The sequence below is a fragment of the Manis pentadactyla genome, chromosome 2 (genome assembly GCF_030020395.1).
Source record: "Manis pentadactyla isolate mManPen7 chromosome 2, mManPen7.hap1, whole genome shotgun sequence".
In the NCBI taxonomy this organism is placed as follows: Eukaryota; Metazoa; Chordata; class Mammalia; order Pholidota; family Manidae; genus Manis; species Manis pentadactyla.
In genome coordinates this window covers 153054706-153075726 of record NC_080020.1, presented here as the reverse complement: position 1 = coordinate 153075726, position 21021 = coordinate 153054706, and the positions used below count along the sequence as shown (strand labels likewise).

General features: G+C 33.4%; 1 protein-coding gene across 7 annotated transcripts in view; it reads right to left on the bottom strand.

Moving 5' to 3' along the window:
* TSGA10 (testis specific 10) overlaps nt 1–21021 on the bottom strand; it is a 119660-nt gene that overhangs the window by 33496 nt on the left and 65143 nt on the right. For all 7 annotated transcript variants that reach the window (XM_036880010.2, XM_057496951.1, XM_057496952.1 and 4 more), the window contains 3 exons: nt 20286–20454; nt 16757–16867; nt 13291–13476 (listed from right to left, as the gene is read on the bottom strand). In XM_036880010.2, the coding sequence (XP_036735905.2) occupies nt 13291–13476; nt 16757–16867; nt 20286–20454 (466 nt within the window). The remainder of the gene's footprint in view (nt 1–13290; nt 13477–16756; nt 16868–20285; nt 20455–21021) is intronic.

Sequence of the window (21021 nt, the reverse complement as noted above, 5' to 3'; positions counted from 1 at the left end):
TTCAAATGCTCAATATAAAAGAAGGCAAGAAAAAAATAAAATAGAACTACCAAATGATCCACCAATTCCACTGCTAGAAATATATCCAAAAGAAACAAAACACTAACTTGAAAAGATATCAGCACCCCCATGCTCGCAGCAGCATTATTTACAATAGCCAAGACACAGGAGCAACCTAAGTGTCCACCAATGGATGAATGATAAATAAGTTATGATATGTATACAATGGAATATTGTTCAGCCATAAAAAGATGAAATCCGATCACTTGTGACAACATGAATGTACCATTATGAATGGTACAACATAATGTTAAGTGAAATAAGTCAGAGAAAAACAAATATTGTATGGTCTCCCTTACATGTGGAATAAAAAAAAAATACAAAAACCAAAGTCACAGAAAGAGGTCAGACTTGTGATTATCAGAGGCAGAGGTGAGTAAGGTGGGTGGGGATTGGAGGAAGGTGGTCAAAAGATACAAACTTCCAGTTATAAGATAAATAAGTACTAGGGATGTAATGTACAACATTGTGACTGTAGCTAATGCTGCTGTATGATATATAGGAAATTTGTTAAGAGAGTAAATCCTACAAGTTCTTATCACAAGGAGAAAACTTTTTTCCTTTTTTCTTTTATTTTTATTGTTATCTGTATGAGAAGATAGATGTTAGCTGAACCAATTGTGGCAATTTTACATTGTGAAATGTAAACTTTTACAGTACCTTAAACTTATACAGTGATGTATGTCAATTATAAGTGATGTATGGTCAACAAATCTGAGGGAAAAAGAAGGCAGGAAAAGAGTAAAAAAGAAAGATAAATGGGACAAATAGAAAGCAACAATGTGGTAGATTTCCACACAACGATATTAATTACATTAAATGTAAATGGTCTAAAGACTACAACAAAATACACATATTTTAAGATTGGATAAAAAAGCAAGATCCAAACATATGAAGTCTAAAGGAATGCCATTTTAAACATAAAAACATAGAAAAATTAAAAAGAAAAGCATGGGAAAAGATATGACATACAAATAATCATAAGAAGGCTGAAGTGGCTATACTAATATCTCACAAAGTATACTACAGGATAAGAAATATTACAATGGATAAAGAGATGAATTCATCAACTGGCACTTTTAGGTTTACAATTACCAATTCATTTTCTATTTTCAACTTGTCATGATTCTTTTATGTTTTATTATATTATAATAAACAGCTCTTCTCTGGCCCATTAGGGAAATGAGGACATAGAACAAACTGCTGCTGCCAAAATGTAGAAAAAGGTAAATGCAGAGAATCAGTTTCCCAGGAGCAGAAGCTGCTGCTGGAGTTAGCAACTGGTCACAACACTTAAAGGATATTGACTACTTGCTGGAGTTTGAACATGGACTAGCTGTAGAGATAAACCTCCTGAAATCCCAGCCTATGGAGGATCTTTAGGGAGGACTTTCATTAGTTTTACCTCCAGGAGGCCACCATGTTTTCAGGGAAAATATCAGAGAAAATCTTCTCATGCTTTTAGCAGGATGAGGGGAAAAGGAACCACTTTGAAATAACCCCAGAGCATTCTGTTCTCCTGGATAAAGGTCTGCCTTCAAGGCAGACGGTTTTGTAACCAACATAGTTTTAATAGCCTAACCAATATGGGATAATGGTAATACCTAACTCAGATTTTTTTCTAGCATTTTTGTCTCACCTAAGGGAGAAAAAATGCTGAGAAATATTTGTGAAGGTCACATCCCAGAGGCAGATGCCCACTAAAATTTAAGAAGTAATCATAGGATTATAGAATCCTTCTCTTCCACCTACACTTTACTACCACAACAACAGAGCTCCTGTGTAATAACTGGGGATTACAGATGGAAGAACTACAAGGCTCACACTATTTAAGGAGTCTAAGTGAACACAGGCAACGGAGGAGACAAAAAGAACACAAGAGGGAAATTTTAGTGTCTGACATGTACAGCAAATAATCACAACCTGACTTAGACAGATAAACATAAAACTTCACTCACACAACAGTTCTGTTTACCTCAGTAACTATTACCCAATACATCATGGCCAGACTTCAAAAAAACATTACAGGATATTCTAAAAGAAAAACACAGTCGGAAGAGACAAAGCAACAGAACCAGATGGTTATGCAGAGATTTTGGAATTATCACACAAGGAACATAAAATAACTATGATTAATATTCTACGGGCAGTAACAAAAAAAACTGAACGTACAAGAACAGATGGATAATGTAAACAGAGAGATTGAACCTCTAAGAGTTTAAAAGGAAATGCTACTAATAAAAAACACTAACAGAAATAAATAAGGTCTTTGATGGGCTGATTATCTTCCTGGAAACAGCCTATGAAAGAATCAATTAGATTGAAAAATTAATGGTAATTTCCCCACTGAAATGCAAAAAGAAAGCATAATGGAGAAAAAGGAACAGAATATCCAAAAAATTTGAGACAATTTTAGAAAGTGTAACATACGCATAATGAGATTACATCAAAAGACAAGAAAGAGAGAGAGAAACAGAAGAAATATTTCAAGTAATAATGACTAAGAAATTTCTAAAAAATTTCTAATGACAGAGGCCAAACCAACAATCCAGGAAAGAGAGAAAACACCAAGAGGCAAACAATCTACACTGAGGCATTCTGTATTCAGACATCAGAAAATCAAATACAAAGATAGAATCCTGAAAGAAGGCAGAGGGAAAAAAGCATCTTACCTATAGAGGAACAAGGATAACAACGATCAGACTTCTCTTCAGAAACCACATACAAAAGATAATGGGGTGAAACATTCAAAGTATTAAAGGAACCCCCCCCCCTGCAACCTAGAATTCTGTATCCAGAAAAACTACTGTTCTAAAGTGAAGGAAAAATAGACCTTTTCATCCAAACAAAACTAAACAAACTTGTTGCTAGTAGATCTGTTTTGGAAGAAATGTTAAAAGTTTTTCAGAGAAAAGGAAAATGATAAAGGTCAGAAACTCAGGTCTATGTTAAAGAAAGGGCATCAGAGAAGGAATAAGTGAAAGTTTAAAAAAGTATTTTATTTTTCTTATTCTTAATTGACCTAATACACATTCTTCAATGACTTAATAGGTAATAGTTTATTCAACATAATAGCAATACATTGGATGATAATAGCTTATGAATAAGTAAAATGAATGAGAGCGAAGTTATAAAGGACAACAGGGAGGAATTTCTGAATACTCTGCTTTAAGATACCGCACTGCATAGTGTTATTTAAAAGTAGACCTAGTGTCCTATATTTATTGCAGCACTATTTACAATAGACAAGATATGGAAGCAACCTAAGTGTCCATCAGTAGATGAATGGATAAAGAAGATGTGCTGCATATACACAATGGAATACTGTTCAGCCATAAGAAACAAATCCTACCATTTGCAACAACATGGATGGAGCTAGAGGGTATTATGCTCAGAGAAATAAGTCAGGCAGAGAAAGACAACTACCAAACGATTTCTCTCATTGTGGAGTATAACAACGAAGCAAAACTGAAGGAACAAAATAGCAGCAGACTCACAAACTCCAAGAAGGGACTAGTGGTTACCAAAGGGGAGGGGTCGGGAGGGCAGGTGGGGAAGGAGAGAGAAGGGGATTGCGGGGTATCATGATTGGTGCACATGGTGTGTGTGGGGTCACGGGGAAGACAGTGTAGCTCAGAGAAGACAAATAGGGACTCTGTGGCACCTTACTACACTGATGGACTGTGACTGCAATGGGGTATGAGGGGGCACTCGATAATAAGGGTGAATGTAATAAGCACATTGTTTTTCTTGTGAAACCTTCATAAGAGTGTATATCAATGATACCTTAATAAAAAAGAAGTAGACTTAGTGTAAGTGCACATTGAAAACTTTAGGGCAGTCACTAAAAGTTTTTTTAAAAAGAGGTATATTGATATGCTAGTAAAGGAGATATGTAATTTCAAGTTAAGTTGTCACATTAAATAGACAGTTATATCTGTAAGATATTTTATGTAAGCCTCATGGTAACCACAAAATAAAACCTACAGTAGATATACAAAAATACAGAGAAGGGAATCAAAACATACTACTACCAAAAATCACCAATTAAAGGAAGATAGTGAAACAGGAAGAAAGGAACATAAGAACTATAAAACAGCCAGAAAGTAATAAGATGGAATCAGTAATCCTTACCTATCAATAATTACTTTGAATGTAAATAGATTAAATTCTCCAATCAAATGGCATAGAGTGGCTGAATGGATTATGAAACAAAACCCAACTATATACTGCCTACAAGAGACTCATTTCATCTTCAAGGACACATGCAGGCTCAAAGTGAAGGGGTGGAAAAAGATATTCAATGCAAGTGGAAACTAAAAGAGAGCAGGGGTAGCTCTACTTTTATCAGACAAGTAGACTTTAACTTAAAAGCTGCAACAAGAGATGAAGAAGGCCATTATATAGTGATGAAGGGGACATGTCAAAAGGACACGATAATTGTAAAATATATGCACACAACATCAGAGCATCCAAATATACTAAGCAAATACTAACAGATCTGAAAGGAAAATAGACAATAAAATAATACTAGGGGACTTCAAAACAATCCTGAGAAAGATGAACAAAGTTGGAGGTACCATACTTCTTGAGTTCCAACTATATTATAAAGCTATAATAATCAAAACATGCCAATATGGTACAAGCATAAAAATAGACACCCAGACGAATGGCACAGGATCAAGAGCCCAAAAATAAACCCTCACATCTATGGTCAACTAATATTTGACAAGAGAGCCAAGAATACTCAATGGGGAAAGTAAAGTCTCTTTAATAAATGATGCTGACAAAACTGAAAAATCACATATAGAAGAATGAAATTGGACCTCTTACACCACTCAAAAAAAATTAACCATGAATGGATTAAAGGCTTAAACATAAACTTGAAGCCATAAAAATCCTAGAAGAAAGCAGAAAAAGTTCCTTGACATTGTTCTCGGTAATAATTTTTTGGATATGACATCAAAAGCACAAACAAAAGCATAAATAAATTTAATGGAACTATCTCAACTAAAACACTTCTACACAGCAAAAGAAACATACAACAAAATGAAAAGACAACCCATGGAATGGGAGAAAAGACTTACAAACCATCTATCAGACAAGGAGTTAATAGGAATATAAACAAAAAATATGCAACAAAACACTAGAAAACAAAATCTGGTAACATAAAAAGTAATTATATACCATTACAAAGTGAGATTTATCTCAGGAATACATCTGAAAATCAATTAATATACTGTCTGTTAAATAAAAAACAAAAACTACATGATCATCTCAATCAATACCAAAAAAGCATTTGACAAAATACCCACAGCTCACATCATACTTAACGGTGAATGAATGACTACATGTTTTCCTTCCAAGTACAGGAAAAAGGATATACCCTTTTGTTACATCTATTCAACATTGCACTAGAAGGTCTAGCTAGGGCAATTAGGCAAGAAAAAGAAATAAAGGACATTGATATTGGAAAGAAAGTAAAAACTATTTGTTTGCAATCTTGGATATAGGACAATCCTAAGGAATTCACTAAAAAATGGTGAGGATTAATAAATTCATCAAGATTGTGGGTTATAAGATCAATCGACAAAGACCAATTGTATTTTCAAGCATTTGAAATGAATATTCCAAAACTGAAAATAATAACTCCATTTACAATAGCATCCAAAAGAATAAAATACTTAGGAATAAATTTAACAAAAGAAGGCATAACTCATACTCTGAGAACAACAAACTATTATTTTAAGAAATTAAAGGAGATTTAATAAATAAAACTACAGCCAGCATTCACTGATCAAGAGACTTAATATTGTTCGGATGACCATATTTCCCAAATTAATATACAGATTCAATACAATCCCTATCAGAATCCCAGGTGGCTTCTTTGTAGAAATTACCAAGTTGATCCTAAAATTCATATGGAAACTCATAGGACCTAGAATAGCCAAAATAATCTTGAAGAAAAAAAGCTGGAAGATTCACACTTCCTGATTTCAAGAAAACTTACTACAAAGCAATAGTAATTAAGACAGTGTGGTACTGGCATAAGGACAGACATGTAGATCAGTGGAACAGAACTGAGGGTCTAGAAATAAACCCATGTTACTATGGTCTATTGATTTTCAATAAGGGTGTTAAGACCAAATGTTAATGAGACACCTGGGTAACGAGATGCAAAAGAATGAAGTTGGACCATTTACCCATGTGCAAAAAATTAACATAAAATGAATCAAAGATCTGAATGGGAGACTTGAGGGTTATAGCTAAAAGGCATGGTGTTTCTTTTTGAAGTGATGGAAATTTTCTAAAACTGATTATGATGAAGTCTGCATTAACTCTGTGAATATACCAAACACATTTGAATTGTATACTTTAAATGAGTGAACTATTATATAGCATGTGAATTATATCTCAACAAAGCTGTTAGAAAAAATAACACAAAAACATGTAGGATGCTGCTAAAGCAGTGTGCAGAAGAAAATGCATAACTTTAAATGACTGCATCAGAAAAGAAAAAATGGTCTAAAACCAATGATCTAAGTGTCCATCTTATAAAAGGAAAATAAGAGTTAATTAAGCCCAAATTATGTAGAATGAAATAACAAAGAGCTCAATGAAATATAAAACCAACAATAGAGAAAAATCAATGAAATTAATAGTTCTATTTTGAAAAGACCAACTAAATAATAAATTTCCAGCTAGAATGATGAAAAGAATAGAGAAAAGTTATAAATTACCAATAGCAAGAAAGCAAAAGGGATGACACTAAAAATTATGGACAGCTTTTTGCCAACAAACTTGACAATTCTGATGAAATGCACAAACTATAGGAAAACACAAATTGCCAAAACTGACTTAATAAGAAATAGAAAATATGAACAGATCCCAATATATTAAAAAATTAAAGTCACAATTTAAAATCTTCCCAGTAAAATGTTCCAGGTCCATATAGTTTTACTTGTGAATTCTGCCAATATCTAAAGAAGAAATAACATCAATACATAAACTAGAATAGAAAAGAAGGGAACATTTCCAAATTAATTCTGTGAGGCAGCATTAACCTGATTAATATATCTCATTAATATATGAGACAGATCAACAAAATCTGACAATGATATCACAAGACTATTACAGACCAATATCCCTCATGAATATAGGTGTAAAAATCCTCAACAAAATATTAATAATCCAACAATTTATTTAAAAAGATAATATATCATGATCAACTGAGATTTATCCCAAGAATACATTTTTGAAAATTAATCAATGTATTAGCCATTTTAACAGACTAACAAAGTAAAAATGATATAACCATCTCAATAGCTGCAGATGTACTTAATGAAATTCTATATTCACTCATGATAAGAACTCCAAATAAACTTAGAAGGGAATGTCTGCCACCTGATAAAATGCTTCTGCAAAAACGTTGCAGCTAATATCATACTCAAAAATGAATCACTGAATCAATTTCCCGTAAGATAGCATATGAGGCAAGATAATCACTCTCACCACTTTTATTCAACACCAGGCAGAAATAAGAGGCATTCATGTTGGGAAAGAAGAAGTAAAAACTATTTTTATATGCAAAAGAAGTGACTACATATGTAGAAAACCCTTTAAAAATCTACCAAACTCCTATTAGAACTAAAAACTTGAATTTAAGCAATATTACAGAATAAAAGATCATAAAATTCTATTTGTGTGCAGGCTACCAAGAACTGGAATGTAAAATTTAAGAATAAAATATCATTTACAATGGTATTTTAAAAACTCATGAAGTAATAAGGAATAAACTTTAAAATACATATATAATACCTATATACTGAAAAGTACAAAACATGTGGATACTATGTTTATGAACTGGATGACTTGATATTGTTAAGTCCAACTCTCCCCATATTGATCTGTATATTTACTACAGTGCTTATCAAACTCCATGTATGTTTTTTCTTCAAAATATGACAAGCTCATCCTATACTTATATGGAAATGAAGAGGGCCCATAAGAGTCAAACATTTTTAGAAAATGGAGGACTTACACTAGTCATTTCAAGACTTACTATAAAGCTGTATTAATTAAGACTCTATGACTGGCTAAGGATAGATATAATCCATGGGACAGAAGAGAGTAGAAACCCATACATACAGAATCATTTGATTTTTACCAAAGGTTATTAGATAATTCAAAGGTGAAAGGATAGTCTTTTCTCAACAAATGGTGTTGGGCAATTTCATATAAATATGGGGAAAAAATGAACCTGCACCATTATCTTACATCATACAGAATATTAATTCAACCCTCCTACACTGCTGGTGGGAATGTAAAGTAGTTTAACCATTGTGGAAAGCAGTATGGAGGTTCCTCAAAAAACTAAAAATAGAAATACCATTTGACACTGGAATTCCACTCCTAGGAATTTACCCTAAGAATGCAGGAGCCAGTTTCAAAAACACGTATGCACCCCTATATTTATTGCAGCAGTATTTACAATAGCCAAGAAATGGAAGCAACCTAAGTGTCTATCAGTAGATGAATGGATAAAGAAGATGTGGTACATATACACCATGGAATATTATTCAGCTATAAGAAGAAAACAAATCCTACCATTTGCAACAACATGGATGGAGCTAGAGGGTATTATGCTCAGTGAAATAAGCCAGGCAGAGAAAGACAAGTATCAAATGATTTCACTCATCTGTGTAGTATAAGAACAAAGAAAAACCTGAAGGAACAAAACAGCAGCAGGCTCACAGAACCCAAGAATGGACTAGCAGTTACCAAAGGGAAAGGGACTGGGGAGGATGGGTGGGAAGGGAGGGATAAGGGGAATAAGGGACAGTACCATTAGACACATAATGCAGGGGGGGTGCATGGGGAAGGCAGTATAACACAAAGACAAGTAGTGACTCTATAGCATCTTACTACACTGATAGACAGTGACTGTAATGGGGTATGTGGTGGGGACTTGATAATGGGGGGAATCTAGTAACCACAATGTTGCTCATGTAATTGTATATTAATGATACCAAAATAAAAAAAAGAATATTAATTCAGAACGTATCAGAGACCAAAACCTAGAAAATAAAAGTATAAGATTTCTAGAGGAAACAGAGAAGGAAGTCTAAGCACCTTGGTGTATGCCAAGATTTATTAGCTAGGACACAGAAGTAAAAGGTATAAAAGAAAACTAAGCTGGACTTCATAAAAAATTTAAAACTTCTGCTCTTAAAAAGACTTCATTAAGAAAAAAAGGTAAGCCAATAACTGGGAGAAAATATTTTAAAATATATGTATCTAAGGGACATTTAGAGTATTTTTTAAAAATTCTTGCAACTTAAAAATAAGAACCCCAATAAAAAGATGGACAATAGATTTGAATAGGTAATTCAGAAAAAAAGATGTATTAGAGATCACTAAGAATGTGGAAAGCTGCTCAATATCATTAGTCATGAGGAAAAATGCAAACTGCAACATGATAACCATACATATCTACTAACAATACCATGGAAGATGTAGAACTGGAATTCACATAAATGCAAATGGAGTGTAAAGTGGTACAATCAGATTGGAAAAAGTTAAGCATATTTACCATATGATTTGGTAATTCCACCCCTAGTTATTTATCCAAGAAAAATTTAAACTTGTGTTTACATAAAACTTTGCATACAATGTTCACAGTAACTTTATTCATAATGGCTAAAAACTACAAACTCTTAGAAGCTAAATTGTGCCCCCTTAAAATTCTTATGTTGCAGCCCTACTCCCCAGTGTGACTGTATTTGGAGACAGGGAAATAAGGTTAAATGAGGTAATTAAGGTTAAATGAGATCATAAGAATGGGACCCGAATCCAGTACAATGGTATCATTAAAATCCAAGAATGATGTCCTTATAAGAGAGGGGCACATGCCCAGAGGAAAGGCCTTGAGAGGGCACAGTAAAAAGGTGGCCATCTGTGGACCAAGCTGAGAGGCCTCAGAAGAAACCAAAGCTGATGGCACCTTGACCTTGGATTTCCAGCCTCCAGAACTGTGAGAAAATTAATTTCTATTTTTTAAGCCACTCAATCTGTGGTATTTCTTTACAGCATCTCTAACAGACTAATACACGAACTAAAGTCCATCAGCCGGAGAAACACATCGTGATAAAGTTATAAAATGGAATACCACTAAACAGTATGAACTAATGAATGAACGAACACACAACAGCATGGGTGAATGTCAAAATCATTATGCTGAGTGAAAGAAGCCTAGACACAAATGAGTACTTACTTTAGGATTCCGTTTATAGGTAATTCTAAGAGAAAGCAAATCTAATCTACACTGACAGAAAGCAAATCAGCAGTTGCCTAGGAATTGGGATGGATTGGCTGCAAAATGGCTTGAGGGAATGTGGAGGAGGTGATGGAATGTTCTCTAACCTGATTATAGTGATGATTGTGCAAGTATTCATTTGTCAAAACTCACTGAATCATACACTTAAAATGAATGCTTTTAATGGCATGTAAATTCAGTTTGGCATGTAAAATGGCATGTAAAATCATTCAATACAGTTGATTAAAATATATACCAGCAGTTCATAAACAATAAACTAGAAAGTTACATTAATATATAAAACACACTTTTAAGCACAAAGTGTTCAAATGAGTCATGACACATTCATATTTTCATCACAAATATATAAAATACTGAACTAAAAGTAGTCTCATGTATAAAACAAAAACTAAGAAAATCATTCCGAGAAAAACAAATGCACAATTATAGAAGAGTATATAACACATTTCTTGCAGTAACTGAACGTGAATTTAGTAAGGCTCTGTAAGAATTGGATGATACTATAAACAAGCTAACCACGTGTGTACATATAAATATATTAAAGTAAATGTACATTATATGTACATCCAGTAAGTGAATACACATGCTTTTCAAGGTCATTTGGAGTATTATCAAATATTAATTGTGTATCCTGCCACAAAGCAAGCCTTAACAGATACCAAAGAATTAATAACATTAGCCATTTAATCTGATCATAATAGACAACAAAATTAGAAACAAAAAATACAATAACAAGTCACCTGTACATTGGAAATTCTAAAAATAACTTCAGTGATCAAAAATAATAACTGGATTAGGTGATATTTAAAATTGCATGTCAATAAAAGCATTATCTCAAAACTTGCAGGATGCAGCCAAAGAAATATTTAGAAAGAAATTTCCAGTCTTAAATGTATATAAAAAGAAGATGTTAAATCATGGAATGTGATAAAGTTATTCAAAATTCATTTAAGAGAGTTTAATAAGGGCAAAGTATAGTCAAAATAATTGGGGAGAGTGTCTTTGTCTGATTTTACCAGGGTAATATTGGGCTCTTAGAGTTTGGAGGTGTTCCCTCTTCCTCAATTTTTGTTATACTGCCTGGTGCTGTTGACAGCAATGTGCCCGTGAGGGCGTAAGCATGAGGATGAAGACTCAATAAGTTAAGGAAGAAAAAGAAAAGCTTGGCTCCTTAGCGGCTTCACTGGGTAGCTGAACCCATGTCACACTCCTGTTAATAATATATTAACTTCCTGGAAAAATTAATAATGCCATATGTGTTTTTAAAAAACAAACAAATAAATAATTGGGGAGAATATTAATCCTCCCAGATATCTGACTTAAAACTATAGAAGCTCTAAGAGTATATTGTTGGCAAGCTGATAAACAGATCAATGGAGCAGAATATATGGGAACTTACTTTTATGACAAAGTAGACTTACAATTCAATAAAGAAGGATGATGGCTATCCATCCGTAAAAACATAAAATAACATCTCTATTTCAAGCTATATATGAAATCAATCTCAAGCAGATTAAAGACATAAATGTGAAGGGTAAAATGTCACATACCTTTAAAATTTTAGAAGAACTTCTAAATGAAAATATAAGAAAATACCTTTCTGGTCTTGGGATAGTAAAGAATTTCTTGAAGAAGACATAAAAGCATAAACCATATGGGAAAAGACCAACAAAATTCTGACAGCATAACATTTTAAAACATTGTGTTTATATTGCCAAGCACAGTGAAAAGACAACCCACAGACAAGGAGAATAATTAATACCTTTTAAAGGATTATTATAATGAATATATAGATACTTCCCATAAATCAGTATGAAAAAGATAGCAACCCAATAGAAAAATGGGTAAAGTTTATTAAAATTCATTCAGGAGAAAATCAAAAGGAAATTAACAGAAGAGGAATCTTGAATGGCCAAGAACCATGAAAAGACCCTTAATTTCACTTGTAATCAAGGAAACACAAAACAAAAAGTATGGAAAAAAATTTTGAAGTCTGATAATACCAAGTATTGATTAGTACTTGAGAAGATGATAACTCCATGATTTCTGGTGAAAGAATAAAACTTTAGACAGCAATTTGACAAAACTTAGAAGAGTTAAAATTGAACATATCTCAGATCCAGTTACTCCACTTCCAGGTGTAAACTAGAGAAATACATATCCAAGGAAAACTCTAAAAGGATGCCTATGCAGTGTTTTATTACAGAAAAAGTGAAGACAATTAAATTTCCTTCAATATGGGAATGAACTTTTAAAAGAAAATATTTACATAATGAATATAGATGCGACTGTTTAGATGTACACTATTTGTATCAAAATAAATAAATTTCAAAATTATAATATTGAACAAAAAAGACAAGTTGCAAATAGGTATTTACCATATATTATCACTTAAAAACTTAAAGCACACAAGATATTTTATATTAGTGGGTAACAGATATGCAGAAAAAGTATAAACATGTGCAAAGGAGTTTTATGATCTGAGAGTTATACACACCAGTCATTATGGAGGGAGGAGGGGAAAGGGTGAGGAGTTATCTGTAATGTTTTGTTTCTTTAAATAAAGAGAGACTTAAAGAAGCAAATATGGCAAAATGTTAGCATCCTTAAACCTGGGAGGTGTGTGTATGTGTGTGTTTTATATTACTTTTTTTGTATTTTTTTATTATGTTTGAAATAGTTACTAATACTTAAAAATGCTAAGCATTCTTCTAGTTGTAGGATAGGTAACAGAGGAGAATCAGAGTGGGTATAAGGAGAACAGTTAGCAGGCTACAATTTACAGTATATCTAAATAATTTAAGAGTTTATAATATTTAATGTATGGAAAGCCAAGCAAAGTTCTTTTAAATATGACACAGGATGTACTACAAGTATATTTCCCCCAAACATACCTGCTCAACCTCTCTATTGAGGGAATCTACTTTTTCTTTTAATCTGTTACCCTCTGCCTCAGCAGTGATAAATTCTAATTTGAGGGTATTGTTATCTGCCTCTGCTTGACGGGCCTTATTTTCCCAGTTTTCAGCATCTTCACTGGCTTTTCGGAGTTGGTCCATCATTTGGTGGCTCTCAGATTCCTGAAAAGCAAACTTAGGTATTACTTACTTTAAAAGATGTAAAATGTTCAACATATGATGTAAATTAAACATTATTTGCCAGTTCATTGGGAATTTACTTGCCACAAGGATCGTTTGTAACATAACCTCAAGGAACCCCATCTACACTATCAGTTTAGAAAACTGGTCATCCTATAATTAACAGAAAGAGACTGTGACCAGGATCTGCCTTGGCTTCTCTGTCACCCTCACCTGTCTAGGAAAGTTAACTGCTTACTGTAATCTACAGGACCTGGATGAATAATATGTTCTTATATCTGCTTTTCAAAACCCTTCATTGCCTCCTTTTCCCATGCATCTGCTTACTAACTACTAGCTGGTCTGGTTTCTAAGTTTTTATATGTGTGTATTCCCTTCCTAACTACTTTTCTAGGTTGTAGTGACTACAGAGCTTCTGGCTGCTTGCGTGTCTTAAGCATCAACTTCTGATAATTCTCTTGGTTTGGAGCATTTCCTGTTTCCTGCCTTTCATTCATAACCCCACCCTTAAGGTTTGATCATGGACTGTTATAAAATTCACTTTTGCTCACTATTCTAACTAACTCACTTGAAATTGTTCAGAAGTAAAATATTAAACCTATGACAATAAACACTACTCATATATTCATGACAAATTGAAGTAGGATCTTATTTCTAGAGAAAAGCAATAGGCTCCACAAACAGTATGCTACCTTGAGTAATCATTATGAGGGTGTTTCTTAAAACATTTTAGAAGTACGGTTTGGAAACTTATTCTAAAAAATCATTTATAATTTTGGTAATTAATTTAAAAGGCACTAGATCTCATTCTTTCCTACCTGTTAATAAACAGTGCATTTCTCTACCAGAAACATTAGGTTAAATAAAATGACCAAACTGCAATAAACAATCTCTTACCCTGTGAAGCTTTCAAATCAGATTTAAGTTCTCACAAATATGATTAATCATTAGACTACTTGAAATTCAGTTAATATCACCACTTTATGGACATATTAAACTACTGTATTACCTTTAAAGATTCAGATATTCCCCATGTGCTAACAGGAATCTGGTGTGTGTTTTACATCATTGTACTAAAAATACCAGTTGTGTAGAGTACATACTTGGGGAGGTAGATATATATAAACTGAATTTTACCCACATCAATTTTCTCCCCCTTTAACTTTCTGTAACACTTACTGTCTATGTCATTCCCTTTAAATGCCTTACAGCTTTACATAGTTAGATGTGGATGTGGAGTCTCCCAATAACACCTTGGGTTCCTTAAGATAGGAAACATTTTTTATTCTAAATTTAGTTTTCTAAGACAGCTACCATTTTTTATATTTAAAAATTAGTTTCCTCATTAAGACAGGAACCATTTTTATATTAAATTTAGTTTTGTGAGTAGGTAATACACGATTCAGCATTAAAAAATGATTGCCATAAAACGTCTCTCCTGCCCACCAACCACCTAGCTATATTTTACTCTTTTTTTGTACTTGTCCAAAGCAGCCAGAGCAGTATGGGGTAAGATTACAAAGTGAAACTGTTCTTTGGTATTCTCCAATTCCCTCTTTCAAGATCTCTTTACCGCTGTCTGGTGCTGCCCCACCCCTGTCCCCCATAGCTCCCTCTGGTGGCCCACCTAGGTTCAGCTCAGTGCCTCAGCTGGACTCTTCTGCATCTCTTGACTGAATTACGGATACAGCCTCTCCTAATTGCTCTCCCTCCTTCTGATTTGTCACCCTATGATTTATTCTTCTCAACATCTCTGGAGTGATCTTTCTAAAAGGCAATTCTTCAAATAACTTCTGTGCTTATGCTGTAACTAAAGCTTCCTGAAAGTAAGAGTTCAAACAAGTCCTTCTTGTCTATTATAACCCATCTTTACACTTCACTTTAGCTGTAAGACCTACCTTTTCCCCTTACACCTTTGCTCACATTGGCCCACTGCCAGAGGTACCATCTGTTTCCTCTCAGTTTTTCATCTCTATCATCTCGGCACCTAGCATACTGCATGCTGAATGAATGAGTAATGAATAAAGTACTTGGCAATTCTTAATAGGCCTCCCTACCAATGGACCTGTGGTTCATCCTCTCAGGCAGGTCCCTGGATCTATCCAGCTATGTTGTGAAATGAAATCTCATAAAGAACTCAAATTAAGATGCTAAAAGCTGAGAGAAGCTTCATGTGTGATGTCTGAAAATAAAATTCCAGAATCTAAAAGCCCCCAGTGCCTAAAGGTGGAATTTCAGGTAATGTGACAGGAAAGGGAGAAAAAGGGAAGTGTCTCTAACATTGAAAGCTAAATGTTCAGACATTCATTTATTTATTTATTGTCCTATTTCCAAATAGATCTAAATAGCTCACTGTGTTAGGTCTATCCTACTTGGATGTTCTTCCTAATTACAGATGGAACACTGAAACTCAGAGGCTGAGTAGTCTACAGAAGTCCACGTCATCAGTGAGAAGAGTCAGACCTATCTGACTCCAAAGCTTCTATCCACTTACAGTATTATATTGCTGGCGCCTTAAAATCAAGAAGTGTAGGAAACCACCTACTTTGCCAATGTAGGGCTCCTGTCTTACTGCCTGAAAGCAAGGGCTGAAATTTGGGTACCCTTAAAATCTCCTTTTTCTCCAAGTCCTAAATAATTTTGTGCATACTATAAATATTTATATGTAAATAAATAAATAAATAAAAATTTATTTTTATGTCGATATATCTGTGGACTGATATTATATGACATGTTAATAAAGTAAGGAAAACAGTTATGGGGGAAATTCCTGTTAATGGTTTGAGTGGTCTCTAGGTAACACTATATGCTATTACAGTAATAAATCCAACTACACTATTTCAGATAAAGCACAGAGGACAGTCATCTTACCTCTGATCCTAAGAAATAGTTCCACAACAGGGTGATTAGTTCTGATTTGCTATACAATCAGGTGGAGGCTCTTTTGTTAAAGGTTTGTAATTTAAATTCTACCATTTTCAAATATAAATGAGCCCAAGTTGATTCTGACCCCTTGTCCTTCATTGACTTAGGATGCTACTTATCTAGAATGGCTGAGTGGCAAACTGAAAGGGCACATTCTTGCGTTACTTTCTGGACATTGGTAACATTCAAAATATATAGTTAACCCATCATTGCTAACACTAAAATGTGCTATGTATTAAAGAAAGACTTGATTTGGCTTTCCCAATGAGTATAACTGATCAAAACTGTAGTGAAGTCTTAGGTATTACAAGCAAAGAAGAGGAAAATATATACGTACTTCTGACTTTAATATATTCTTCAGTTTGTTAACCTCCAAATTAGTATCTTGTACCTTCTGTTTTATGTCATTAAGTTCATTATGAGTATCATTCAACTTTTTAGACAGGGCCTATGAGAAAAAGATAGCTAGATTTGACTACAAAAAATAAAAAAATAATCTATGTAAAAAACACCATAAATAAATGTTTAAATACTTACAATAAATATGATAAATAAAAGTTAATATACCAATACATAAAGCTCTCATAAAAACATAAGGGTCCAAACAGTAAATGGGCAAAGAAACTAAATAGGCACTTCATAAAAAGGAAGCACAAGTGGATAATACTTGAAAAAAGTTAAAATTTACTAGTAATCGAAGACATGGTAATGAAAACAATGAAATACTATTTTGCCTACCAAATTAGCAAAGATTTAAAGCTACTCTGTCATGGCAAAGAATGGGCATTCCTATGTATCAGGAGTAAATGTAAATTTGCAAAGAACAAATCTCTGATCTATGAGCTGATGCTGTATCAAGAGACATTTTTAAACACTTACAAAAACAAGAAAGGCAAATATGTTGCTTTTGTTGAAGGTGGGAGATGGATACATGAGTGCGGACTGTATTTGAGAATGTCCAGTGAGAAAATCTTTTAAAAATTAAAAAAAAGAAATCTCATAGCTTTTTTATTGAATTTGGAATTAAATCTAACAAAATTTAGTGAGAAAGAATGTTCATTAAGGCATTATTTGTTATAGTGGTAGTATTTATTCACATTAAGTGAATCATGCAGTAATTAATAATAATCTATATTGTGGTATAACCACATAGAACATTATGCATCTATGAGAAACACTCGGAATAATTTTTAATAACAGAGGAAAATATTCATGAAAAAATCAGGATAAAACACTAAAAATACCTCATCCCAATTTGTTTAAAATTGTGGTATTGAGGATGAAATTTTTTTTAGAATTCTATTTTCCAAATCATCTGTAATATGGATTCTTAAACAACTTGTCCACTAGACAGACCATCTTCTACCCTTGGGCCTGTGACCCAAATAAAAGAAAAAACTACTCTTCAACATGGGTAAATTGTTATGACACCAATTTTCTTCTGATTATAAAGCATATCTATGAAATTTTAACAAAGCAGGGAAGTGTTTATGATGTTTGAGTAAGCTAATACCTTCACTACAAAAGATTTATTGAGCTTTTATGGTGGACAGTCTGATAGGTGCTTTCTAGGCATATTCACATTTACTCTCCATTTTACAGATGATGAACTGAGATTCAAGAAGTTAAGTGATATAATCACACAGCCAGGCAGGGGGATTCAAATTCCTGTGAGCCATTAATACTCCACTCTATTGATTTCTCATGCAGGAAAAAAGCATGATATAGGGTGGTATGTAGTTTTATTCTAGTTACATTAAAAAATTAATGTAAAAGAGAGTATAAAATTTTTTTAAAGTACATTGAAAATCAGATTTGTTAACATAACAGATATGTTAACAGTGGCTAACTGGGTGGTAAAAATGAGAGCTTTTAATCTAGTTCTTCATAAATATAAGTTATACTCATCTTTTTTTTTTTTGGCTGGATAATGAAATCCTTTATTTATTTATTTATTTTTTCTTTTTTAATAATTATTTTTTTATTGAAGGGTAGTTGACGCACAGTATTACATTACATTAGTTTCAAGTGTACAACACAGTGGTAGAACATTTATATACATAATTCGAGGTTCCAGCTATCACCCTACCAAGCTGTTACATTATCTTGACTATATTCCTTATGCTATACATTACATCCCGGTTACTTATTTATTTTACCATTGGAAGTCTGTCCTTTTTTTTTTTTTTTTTTTTTGTGAGGGCATCTCTCATATTTATTGATCAAATGATTGTTAACGACAATAAAATTCTGTATAGGGGAGTCAATGCTCAATGCACAATCATTAATCCACCCCAAGCCTAATTTTCGTCAGTCTCCAATCTTCTGAGGCATAACAAACAAGTTCTTACATGGAGAACAAATTCTTACATAATGAATAAGTTACATAGTGAACAGTACAAGGGCAGTCATCACAGAAACTTTCAGTTTTGCTCATGCATTATGAACTCTAAACAGTCAGTTCAAATATGAATACTCATTTGGTTTTTATACTTGATTTATGTGTGGATACTACATTTCTCTCTTTATTATTATTATTTTTAATAAAATGCTGAAGTGGTAGGTAGATACAAGATAAAGGTAGAAAACATAGTTTAGTGTTGTAAGAGAGCAAATGTAGATGATCAGGTGTGTGCCTGTAGACTATGTGTTAATCCAAGCTAGACCAGGGCAATAAAACATCCACGTATGCAGAAGATTTCTCTCAGAACAGGGGGGGTGAGGTTCTAAGCCTCACCTCTGTTGATCCCCAATTTCTCACCTGATGGCCCTCCTGCGACTGTGCCTGTCTTAGGTTGTTCCTCCCTTGAGGAATCTTACCCGTCTCTGGCTGTTATACTCATCTTTAGTCTATTTGCTCTAGCTACAAGTAGAGCACACAAAATATATAAATTCATCTTTTATTTTTATTGCCATCATTAACTCTTTAAAAATAAACTATTTTAGAATAGTTTTAAATTTAAGAAAAATTGTGAAGAGTACAGAGAATCCCCATATACCCATACTCAGTTTCCTCTATTACTAGCATCTTACATTGTATGGTACATTTGTCACCATGACCCAATATTGGTATACTATTAAAGTCACATTTTATTCAGATTTCTTTCATTTTTATGTAATGTCCCTTTTGTGTTCCAGCATCTCAGTATTGCTGACTTTTCAACAAAGTACTTCACTATCGCAGGCAATTTTTTATGATTAACAAAGCATTGCATCTTTGTTATCTGTTTATACAAATTAAAAATATTTAACAGAAAACACAGAATTTTATGGTGCAAACTAAACACATTGAGAGTGATAGACAAGTGGGGAAAATCATTTGGACTGAAGAATTTTAAGGGAAGAAAGCATCCAAATAGAATTGTTTAATGTTCAAATTAAAATAATGATACTAGAAGTGAGAACTGTGGATACAGTTGAAATAGACTGGCTTAGAGAAGTGGCAATTACAAAAGAAATTTTCCTAAAAAGAATCACAGGGCTAAAGAGGGCCAAAAAACGTGGCATTGTTCATACACTCACACTTAAACAGAACAGTGGTCCATCAAATAACTCTATACTTTTCCTATTAGTTTCTGAAGGTTTTTAATCTTCATTTGTTGATTATTCAAATTTATCCTTCAGTAAGGAAGTACTTCTTAAAGTTCAATACAAATCTATTATATCTCCTATTCCCTCTTTTCTTTTAATATTTAACATTTTCTGAGAATTTCATTTAGAAATCATGTGGCATATTCTGGGTAATAAAGGTAAAAAATGGCTCATTACAAAGCCTGAGTTTTCTACAAAATGAAACGAGGGTCATGCCTCAGAAGAAATATTTATATATCACTTTCTTGGAGAAAAAATTGTAGGAACAAGTATACCTGGTTTTCCTGTTTAGCTTTAGAAAACTGTTCTTGGAGATTGTCATTCTCATGAGCCAAGATATCTCTGTCCCTGGCAATTTGAGCCAGCTCGTCATTTGTTTCATCCAATTGCCGACGCATTCTGGAAACGTCTTGTTCACACATAATTAGGGCTTCAGTAGACTGTCTATTCCACAAATGAAATAGTACATAAGAAGAGACTCAAAACAGAATAACAAATGCACATAAGACAGAAGATAGACAGCATGAAAACATTTGAAGAAGTTTTAAACACATTTAAATCTGTAGGAATAAATACTCCAGTAACAGTGCATTGGAGTTTCTCTATGTTGCCAACATTTCATTACAAAAAAGGATGCTAGATATACATAACAGGCACTGATTTGTTAAGTGTTTCAAAACTTCTGACACTTGGGTATAAGAAAGCCTTCACCCTACCTCTAGCTGCTATAGCTTAGTGTCCTCTGCAGGTTCCTCTTCTGCCCTCTTAAAAATTGATGTTTTTCAGGGATTAATCCTTAGCCTTCTGATTCTTCTCTCTACCCTTTCTTTCAGACAAATCCCATTTATATGCCATCCATACCCAGATAACTCTGAAATCATTATCTCCAGCCTCAGGCGTTTCCTTACATTCCAGATTCTTATACTAACATTTGCTAGACATATGTACAAAAAGGTCTCAAAGACTCTTCAAATTCAGAGGAAAGTTATCTTTTTCCACATACTTTCATCA